This window comes from Tigriopus californicus, chromosome 5 (assembly GCF_007210705.1).
Source record: "Tigriopus californicus strain San Diego chromosome 5, Tcal_SD_v2.1, whole genome shotgun sequence".
NCBI classification, from domain to species: domain Eukaryota; kingdom Metazoa; phylum Arthropoda; class Copepoda; order Harpacticoida; family Harpacticidae; genus Tigriopus; species Tigriopus californicus.
In genome coordinates this window covers 6,979,667-6,989,879 of record NC_081444.1, presented here as the reverse complement: position 1 = coordinate 6,989,879, position 10,213 = coordinate 6,979,667, and the positions used below count along the sequence as shown (strand labels likewise).

The window sequence follows — 10,213 nt, the reverse complement described above, 5'->3', positions numbered from 1 at the left end:
TTGACCAATCAACCGTTTTACTATCCTTTTCAGGCTTGCGATCTTTCATGCTTTTGTTTCTTGCTTCATGTTTTTATTCAGGCTAAATAATCAAGTGGAGCAATAACCATAAATTGAAAGTCTTTTTTAAGGGGGAAGGGAGATTCACGGGCTTTTCTAACGGCTACCAAAAATGGAATCCTTATTACTATTAAAATGGAAGGTCATTTGCACTTCAGAATCATGATTATTATAATATTTCCTTATTTGGGCAACAACTCGACCATGGGAANAGTACGTCTACGTTTGGTACAAATGTAAATTAAGTGAGATACTTATGAATATTCCACAAGCCTTGAACTAAAGTAGGCTGAAAAAGGGCTTGTTAACAAGGGAAATTATCGCCATATCAGTTGGAAAATGAGTGCCAGGCGTTGACGGGAGTTCCAATAATGTGCTCGAACGCACGTTATGCGTAAGAAAATCCAACCCAAAATCCAAAGCCAACCATTGTTTTCATTTACCCTTTGTGTGGTTACGAAACTAAGGGGCGTCCCAAATTTGCATCAGATTCAAGGTCTCCCCTGGTTCACTGCAAGCATTTCCAATGTAAAAGCCCGGAAAGAAGATCATGCCGTTCTTTCCAACCTCAAAGTAATGGTTGTTGTATTTAAACTAAAGGTTGGGGAGTAAAAGACAAATTTTGCAAAACTATTTTTATTCTACAATATGTCAACTAATCCAAAATGACTTTAAACAGGAAATTAAGTAAGCCAGTGTGCAGCATTTATCAAGTATTTGACCAATCAACCGTTTTACTATCCTTTTCAGGCTTGCGATCTCACAAACCCTATTCATGATGTTCTTGTGAGGCATTCATATTTGTTTTAATCGAGACGGGCTTCTTGTCTTTAGACTGCACTATTTTGTCCAATTGATTGACATTGGTCTGATTCAAGAGGGTTTTAGAACAATCTTTCTGAGCCTTCTAAAAAGATATTATTTTGTTCCATGCCTGATGACAACAAAAGGCAGGGCAAGCATTCAAATGACAAGACACAAAGCCTTAACTATAAACATACTAAACAATTAAAAGCCAGTTTTCAGTACCACACATGCTCAAGAACCAAAAGCATACACTAGAGATCCTCTCAATTCATATCACAATAGTTTTCAAAGTCAAGTTTTTTTAATAGCTCAATGTAATGGTGTAGCCGAGTAATTGATTACATGCCCCAGTGACGACCAGTCTTCACCATATAAGATAAATGAAGTAGTCGAAAAATAGTACCTTTATATGGCTTGTCTCCATACGAGAATATCTCCCAGATCACCACCCCATACGACCAGACGTCACATTCATGAGTGATGGAGAAGTTGATGATGGCTTCAGGGGCCATCCAGCGTTCCGGCAAGTGCGTCTGTCGCAAGTTGGCGCTTCTTTGCTGATGTTTCAATTGATGCGAAAGTCCAAAGTCCGAGATTTTGGCAGTCAAATCGTTCGTGAGCAGAACGTTACGCGTCGCTAAATCCCCATGAATGATGCCGTTCTCGCTCAGAAATTTCATGCCTTCAGCAATCTACGGAGAGTGAGTGGGGGGATGGATGGACCAAGCTCAGTTTTTGTGCCATACTGAACGGAAGCCAATCAACTGATCAACGGACATTCACTCACCTGGTAGCCCCAAGCCAGAAAGAGTTGGAAGGCATTGGGATCGGAGGGATCACCGGACGATCGCATCGGCAAACAGTATCGGCCAGCTCGGAAGCTCTGGCACAGTTTCGTCTGATGGATCTCCAAGTAGCTCTTCATGGACCCGCTTCCGCAATATTGGATCATCAAATAGAACTTGTGCGAGGCTCCGTTGCGTCCGAATTCCACGGCCAAGCCTTGAAGATTGGCTATGTGGTCATGATAAGGTAGACCCGCCATGATCTCGCCCTCCTTCAACAGCTCGCATTGAATGCGATCGAAATCCTCTTGGCCCGATCCAGGTCTGGCACACTTGACAGCCACGTCCCAACGAGCCCGTCCATCCCGAAGTTCACCTTTGTAAACCAATCCATATTGCCCCTTACCCAAGACTTGACCCAGTTCCAGGGATTGGAAGTCGAAGAATTGCTCCTCGGCCCAACTGGGAATGCTAATCGAAGGCAACAGTTTCATGGTATGTGTTTCGCTCGCGGGATCCTGACTCTCGGAGCTTGTTCTCGAGGCCGACGAGGAAGTAGTCGAATTCGAGGAGGTCGAGAAATAGGTGAGGATGCTGAAGAGACGAGGTCGAGTTGGAGGCGGGGGATGAGAGATCTTGATTCTCGGACCGGTTAGACTAACGATCTGGGGCATCGGGGCTGAAGGTTTGCGCTTACACTTGAACGCAATGAGCATCAAGGCCAGGAGCACGACCAGACAAGTGCACCCCCCGACAAACGGCCAAACCCAAGTGGAGGAGGAGTTAGTTTCCGGTAGATTAAGGCTGAACTCCATTGTTGTCACGGTATTGCCTCTTCCGTTTCCGTTTCCGCTTCCGCCTTTGCATTTCATCAACAAGGCTAAAGGCAGGGTGACGTTCTCATGAAGGTCGATTCGCCATGTCTGTTTCGTCTTTTTCGTCCCATTGGCTCGAGGAATGGCCTCGACACGGAACGGCAGTTGTCGTTCGTTTTCGGGTTCCCCGTTTTTCCATCTGAACTCCACGTGAGAATTGGGGACGTCATCCAAACACCCAGTGAACTCCTCGGACGCCTCAAGGATGACTTGATTGCTCTCGGGGCCTGGAATTATCTGGGGGGACGGTGTGACCTCGTGAAAGGCCAGGACTCGGTGAGTGTGCTCTCGGAATCGGAATTGGTAGTCACCCCACGACATCTCGGAATATTTCTCATTTCTGGCCTTCAGAGAGAACTTGCCTTCAGTCAAGCTCGAGTGGGAAAGATAAAAATCAGTGTCTGAGCTCCCATTGCTCCACAACAAGGCACATGTTTTTGTTCGAGGGGGACAGAACTCCAATGAGCACGGTGCGGCTGCATTCAACGGGTGGAGGTGGATCACGATTGGAATGATCTGGTCATAGATAGCCACCAGGTCTGACTCCACACTTCCATTCTGGCACAAATATGCGTCATTAACCAATGGGGAGCTCGCTCCGAGTATCGTTAAACCCACCGAGAGACAAATACCCACTTTGAGAAGGAGTTGTTGGTCCATATTTTACGAGAATCGTCTTTTTTTAACTACCCTTTTGGGCAGGGTCTGATCGTAGCCATTACCGCGATCTTTCTTTTCACAACCTCCCCATCTCGTTCAAGAGACCAACTTACAGGCTTCAATTTCTGAGATAACGGAGACGTAGCATCCGCTCTGATTGTTGCGTTTTCAAGGTGGAAACAAGTCCAAGTATGGGTTGGGGCAAAAGTGGCAAGACATATTTGAATTTTTACCCCTTGATTTCAGAGTTACCTCGAATATGAAATGAGAACACATTTTATCTGAATTTGAATCACTTTGGAGTACGGTTCATGCGCTACGTTACATCTTGCATATTCGAGTGAACGTTTTTCATAATGGATAATCTTCTTCCGGTGGTTCCAAGTAATGAAATACTGTCCACCGAAATTGCTGCACTTTGAGAAATGAAAATCCTAAAGAAAACTGTCTTAAAATCCGAGACTGTTAATGGTCTGTAAAATATGCCTTGTTCATTTAAAAAAAAAGGATTTACAACCAACTCTCACCGTAGAAAGCTCTTTGGTAAACTTAACTGTTTCCTCTGTTATTCTGTTCATGATCATGAGTTGAATTTAAGGGCAATTACGTTGGTTCCAATTCATATCCGCATCTTTTTTCAACCTTTCATATGAAAGATTTATTTATAACTAATACCTTCAGTTTTTTACTATGAATAGATCGTGAAATACTAAGACAAATTTAATTTAATTTTTTCCATGAATGAAAAGTTTGAGTCTGGACGAAACGGTTATTCGTTCATTAAAGATAGATTGTTTAATTTTCATCGGAAGGTATCAAGAATATCCATGCGTGGTATACCAATATATGTTCTAGCAAAAATACCTCTTTTCTTTTTCTGATTAATACCACCAGTAATCTTGTAACGGTGAAAAATGTAAAAATAATATTCCAACAAAATGTGAGAAGGGTTAAAAACCATATTTTCGATTTTCATTGTTCCCACCCTAAGCAATTTTGATACACTAGACTCAACACGGGGTCTGAAGGAGGCATTGGCCCTAATAATCTTCCTCTCTGAGTGATTGGTGAAGTATTTCAATGAAGAGAGCCCACATCTCTCCGGAAGGCGCAAAAAGCCTCAATGGCACCCCTTCGAAATATTGCAGGGATTATGAGGTTCGTGGGGTACACTGATTCTAACAAATTTGGGATTCGTCTTTTTAATTTCTGGTGGGTCGAATAACTTAAAGATCTGGGCTCTATTCTGTTGCTGATGGGTGGATTTTAACATCAATCTATTGTGATGTTTAACAAAACAGAGCTATTTCCACAGAAGATCAGTAATGTGAATTTTGCATGCATTTGGCAAACAATAGTCATGTTAAGTTATGAATGCTATTGCTCGAACTCCTTGTACAGTATTTGATGTCTTCAGATTGCATTGAGATTTGTCTGTCAAGCCGCTTGCTTCCTCCTTCAATGAACTAATTCAGGACTGTATGTATATTTATGCATATTCATGCTCCTCAATTTGGTTAACAATGTCAAGGGCACAGCATTGTCAAGTGCATCAGATCATCTTTCGTTTTGGCTTCTGAAAACCAATTGGCGAGGAACAAAAGCCCCTATCATGGCTTTTGATCTAAATTTAATAGAAAACGCATGTGTGAAGAAACTACACCAATAACGCATTTGACGGTCGCAATATACTGTAGTGCAGCATTTGTAGTTCCTCCTCCAATCCCCTCCTTCTCTATTCGATTTGTTAGTGTCAATCATAGTGGAAGTTGGAGGGTTTAATTTTAGTGTTCTACCTAATCTGTCACTGAGCTTCAGAAATATCCCACCTCCTGTCCCTCTCAAATGCTTATTTTTTTCGGAAAACGACAGGAAAGGTAGTAGTAGAAGTAGTATGAGATGGAGTGGGCGTAGCTGTATCCACATTCATTATTTAGCGAGCATCTTGATATGAAACTTTTACCTTAATTTTTTTCTTTTCGTGCCCAAGAACTTTGAAAGTCTTTGGTTAATGGGCCTGGAGTGTACTACTTGTTCTGCTCAATTGTGTGGAGGAAGCATTAAAACCTACCAAAAACTTAGCCTCATCGGTGAAACAATTCCAAGAGTCTCCGCAAGATTTGGTCTAGGCAGAGACTCGTTAATGGTTTTCAAATGAGTAGTGTTGGTTAGATTGGCCGGTCTGGTTTTCCAAACTTGGTGAGTGAGTTCCAAATCAATCATTCCCTTTCCAGGTCGTTCCATGGCATGTAGTCATTTATTACGTCGAGCCTCCAAAGGCTCTCCTGGGCTCGTCGAAAACCGAATGGAACGATAATCGGAGGAACAACACTGGGTATAGCAGAATTCTTATTTTCCCTGTGCTTCAGCAGCCAAGTCCCAATTTCCCCCACTCTTGGCCGAAATAGGGCTCGGGAGGTTGTTGGAAGTTCTCAGAATAGTTTTGACGTGGCTTAAAAGTGATCCATCCTTTGTTTTAAAGTACATAATCCGGCAAGTGTGCTTCTCAAATGGCAAACCCTGCCGTTGTCTGACAGGAATCAATGAATTACAAGACGCGTTTCATGTTGAAAGCATGCACAAAAGACGGTTGGTTCAGTAAGAGAACAAGTCTCGCGAGGTTCTTTTTGCCCAATGACCTCGTCAATCGTGTAAGGCACGAAACGGAACACAGGCCCACCATCATGGAACACGATGGTCTGTCTTTGCCACTTTCCAAATGTTTACATAGGTACAATATTTCATTACAACCTGTCCAAAATGTGCTTTATTTTTTTCGTAATCAAGAATAAGCTAGTGCAAAATAACTTTTAATAAAGCAAAAGAAATCAAAGATCATCATTCATATTGCGTGTCAATCGAATTTCGAATTAAACGGCTGTCAAAAGGTTTCCCTCGACTGTGTTCAAAATCGAAATTCGACGCCATTCAGTTAAAAGAACGGTCTTAAACGACAGGCTTGGAAAATGTGGAACGTTTCCGTTCTAGTTGGAACTGACTGCATCGCCTCATTTTCTCCACCGGCTCCTTTTGGACTCGGGCTTGGAAAAGGGAACGACGAAAATGATCCAACACGCGAGCAACCGGTGTCCCAACAACAAAGACTTGAGGTTACTACCACTCTACTCTCATAACTAGTAGTACTACCTAAGTACTTCGTCAGTCAGTCGAGGTTAACAACGGCTCGTGAGTATTCGGAATCCAGGTAAGCCAACCAAAGGGAGTTGTCAAAAGCTTGCTTCGAAGTGGAACTTGCATCTTGGATCAAATCTATTGTAGGCAGGGATCTAGGCATCCGCTCTCTTTTCGATCTCGTTTTCGGAAGTGCAGTTTTTTTCCTCACTTCACCCGTTCTTGCTTTCACTGACAGTCGTCTTCAGGGTCATTTTTATGAATAAATATATCAGGGAACATAATGCACCAAAACGAGGCCTTGGGAGTAATGAAGATTTGCTGCATCGGAGCTGGTGGTTTCATTCAAAGAAAATGGAGTCAAATGGAAAGAAATTATGCAAATTCGTGGGAAGGGGTCTTTGAAAACATACTCCCAAGTTGCTTTCGAGGTTTCCTAAGACACTCACTCCTACACGTGTGGTTTCGGTCCTGCGTTTACAATGTCTCATTTCCGAGATCACTGGTACGTGTCATGGACCTACATAGGATGTCAATCTAAGTAGCTTATTCACACTTAGAAACGCACGAACAGCAAAGCAGTTGTGTAGGAAAAGATGTTTAAACTTTTCGCCATTGTTCACGTTCCAATCGAAGGAGTTGAAATCCCCCCATCCACCCCATGCTCTTCTCGTCTTTTCTTTGTTCCTCGTACCCCATTTCCCCTTTCATTTTCCAGATATGCTTTTAATCCCGGACAATTTGCTCCTGGCGACCAATATCATCCTAGGCTGGGTTCTACCCGGTGCGATGCCCTATTCAAGAGGTGCTCCAGTTTCTCAATGTGAATATATGACGCCCAAGCATGGGTTCCAACCGCAGATTACAAAGGCTTTTCCGACTTTTGAAGTGGGAACCACAAGGAACACCCCGCCCAAGATCCGCTCGGATGAATCGATCCTGATCAAGTTGAAGAGCTCTTTGGGCATTTTCCGGGGTTTCATGATCAAGGCTGAGGAGGCGGAGACTTCTCGAATCGCCCCCGGTGAGTACCTAGTCTACTGTAGTAGAAAGAGTACATAGTAGTATAAAACATAGTAGTGATAGTGAGTGAGTGAGTGAGTGAGTGAGTGAGTGAGTGAGTGAGTGAGTGAGTAGTCTCTCTTCATCTCGCTTTATCTCTTTCGAATATGAAGCCTCAGCCATAAGAATCAACCAGCCTTGGAATTGATGGCATGTTTAGAAGGGACCCAGAACAAAGGCGGTGTCGAGGCAGCAAGTGGAGCATGTGGAGCAAACAGACGCAGAACGAGAAAACTTTTTCAATTTCATAAGCACCCCTCCGTGCAAAAATCGGGTCGACAATGGTGCGTGTATTTCATGCATTGCTGGCGAGCTTGGACCTCGTTCAGATTTGGACGGCAAGGGATATGTTGAGGCCAACCCACTTCCCACGTCCACATGGTGCAGAGGTCTCTCTTCGGACATAAAACTTCATAAAACTGCCTTGTAACGCGAGTTTTTCGGATGCGCATTCAAAGTCGGAACCATTTAGGAATGTACGAGTTTTAGTGGTTTCCAAACCTTCCTGCCTCGCTTCATTTTCAAAGCCCAAGCGTCTAGTCAATGCGAGCATGTTACGATCCGATTCAGAGCCCAGGATCTGCCATCATAGACGTGTATGATAACTTTTAGATTGAGAGGGGTGGAGGATAACAAAAAGTCATTTTTGAGCCAGGGACAAGGAAACTTTTGGTCTGTCGGATTAACCACTTATGGCATCGAATGGGAAAAGTCCAGGGAATGAAGGGAACAGATCCAACATGATGTTTCAGAACATCAACCCGTCTGAGCGAGAACTCATTGAGAGTTGTGCATTCTATGTTCGTCTGTGTATTGGGATTTCAGGTCTGGGCACGTGGTGGGTCAACAGCTCGTTCCCGGGTGTGAGTTACCTCAATTGTGGTCAACGTCTCCAAAACACTCTCACTCACAATCAAGAGACCTTTTCTCATACGGAGGTGGTGGCAGATTGGCAGCCTCCTTTGAACTTCTCGGGAGAGGTTCGATTCAGAGCCACCGTGGTCGAGGATTACAAAACATTCTGGAAAAACATCGTCTCCGAGACCTTGACGGTGAAGCGAGCCTCATCCCAGCAGATCCGAGTGGTGTCGTTGGAGGAAAATCAAATGCTTGAGCGTTTGGATAGGAGGCCCCGTCAGCAACGACAAGAGGAACGATTGCAGGAGAGAGAAAAAGATCCCAATTCCGTCGACACTCATCAGTTTCGCTTTTTAGAACACGAGATCCACGTGAAACCGCCGCCCAACCAGATTCCAAGTGGAAACGGAAACTCCAAATTTAGAAACTTGGATCGGAACCCGAGAAGTGGAGCGTCGAAAGGTTTGGAAGGCCATTTTTGGAGCATAAGCATGCTTCTGTTCAAGTTAATCCTTATGTAAAGTAATCACATTAAACATGGTTGAGACCTTGATCACCCGTACCTCAGGTAAAGCTTATAAATAAAGAGATCCATTCCAAAAAATCCGCTCTTTGAATCTCAAATAATAAGGGGGTTGACATTTTAGAAATAAATTTTACACAGTACACTTTAACGAGGACTGAATAAATATAGCGGGTGTTATGGTTTTGAGTGTATGTCCCAAGGCCAAAGGCCAGGAATTAGTGCCTTCCTGACTGCATCTCCATTCATTACAACCACACAACATCCGAGCTTCCGAATATGGCGCTTAAACAAAGCGTTCCTCACAAGGCATTAAGGGAAAAAGAAGTGGAACAACACAAACAAGCTCTTCCAACCCAAAAAGCTGTAGGCACCAGTATACTGTAGTAGTATATACACGTAAGTGAGCGCTTTAGACCAGATTAATTTTCCTATTGTGTACATTATGAGAAGAAATGTGAGCGTGGCGGCTCGCCAACAGACCTGAGCAGGCAATATATACATTCGCTGCGTGCACTGTACAGTACTGTATATACCTATACGGTTCTATACGCGGTAAGAAGGATTCCATCGAAATGTACCAAAGCTGAGTTTGGACATTCCGACGATCATCATCACGGTGACGGCGGTGGTGGTGTTGGTGGCGGTGGTGCTCGTGGTGGAGTCTCGAGCAAGAAGAAATGAAGACCGGGGAAAGAAAAGGACGACAATACCACTAACCCGAAGACCAAATATTAAGGCCCTGTTCCTTATGAGTCGAGGGAGTGGGCGCTCTTCTCTAGTACTACATACTGTATGTACGTAGGACATACTACAGTAGGTTCCTCTTCGGTGTTGCGTAGTTTCAAGGCTAGTTCCAATGTTCCCTCACCCTCGGAAAGAACCAAGACACGAATGAGCAGCCGAGAGAGTGAGTAAAGTGTGGACATTTATTCGCTAGAAAGGGAAGAACTTTTTCGAAATGACACGGTCCTATAAGTTAGAAGGGAGTTGGGACTTGTATGGGAATATACCCTAGGAACCGGCCTCTGAGAGTCGAGGCAAAAAAACTCATACAAAAACGACAAGGAATGAAGAATGAAAACCTGCAGTAACTGCTAACAGAATATGCTCCAGAGTGTCGGAGTTTTTTCTTCTTCAAGGGGATTGGGACGACGGAACCCCGATTCATCCGTGGTTTTTTCTTCGCGAATGAAACTTCCAGGCCAAGTAGCTTCTTCACGAAGAAGCTGAAAGGCTCTAGTTGGCAAGAGCAGCAGCCTCCTCGCCCTATTTCCCGTCCTCTTTCGTTGAAGGACAAGGAGCCACAACTTCTCTCACTCATATGAAGGTCTGTTCTCTCTCCTCAATGAAGAAAGCGAGGGTGAGCGGTAACCGGGAAGCCGACTACGGAAAGAAGGCCTCATCCATAGTTTGTCCATGAAGATGCAATATTGCCTTTGAGAACGGGC

General features: G+C 43.9%; 2 protein-coding genes across 3 annotated transcripts in view; one reads left to right on the top strand and one right to left on the bottom strand.

Annotated features, from left to right (window-relative positions):
* Positions 1-3,294, bottom strand: part of LOC131880455 (fibroblast growth factor receptor 3-like) — a gene marked incomplete in the record, with an annotated part of 7,600 nt that extends 4,306 nt beyond the window's left edge. The window contains 2 exon segments of the mRNA XM_059227099.1: positions 1,271-1,559; positions 1,655-3,294. Of these exon segments, the coding sequence (XP_059083082.1) occupies positions 1,271-1,559; positions 1,655-3,187 (1,822 nt within the window).
* A 2,836-nt stretch (positions 3,295-6,130) lies between these two features.
* On the top strand, positions 6,131-8,828 carry LOC131880548 (putative defense protein Hdd11). 2 transcript variants are annotated; one of them, XM_059227213.1, is made up of 3 exons: positions 6,131-6,392; positions 7,038-7,343; positions 8,207-8,828. In XM_059227213.1, exons 2-3 carry the CDS (start codon positions 7,040-7,042, stop codon positions 8,758-8,760), a joined length of 858 nt encoding a protein of 285 aa, XP_059083196.1. In that variant the 5' UTR covers positions 6,131-6,392; positions 7,038-7,039; the 3' UTR covers positions 8,761-8,828. The 2 variants fall into 2 exon arrangements, with proteins under 2 accessions (XP_059083196.1, XP_059083195.1); XM_059227212.1 differs by lacking the exon at positions 6,131-6,392 and having other exon boundaries at positions 6,411-7,343.
* The last annotated feature ends 1,385 nt before the right edge of the window (positions 8,829-10,213 follow it).

Bases quoted from the DNA above. Each gene is read 5' to 3' on its own strand.
- LOC131880548 (XM_059227213.1), top strand. From the start codon at position 7,040: ATGCTTTTAATCCCGGACAATTTGCTCCTGGCGACCAATATCATCCTA. The intron at 7,344-8,206 runs GTGAGTACCTAG...TTGGGATTTCAG, and splicing joins GACTTCTCGAATCGCCCCCG to GTCTGGGCACGTGGTGGGTC.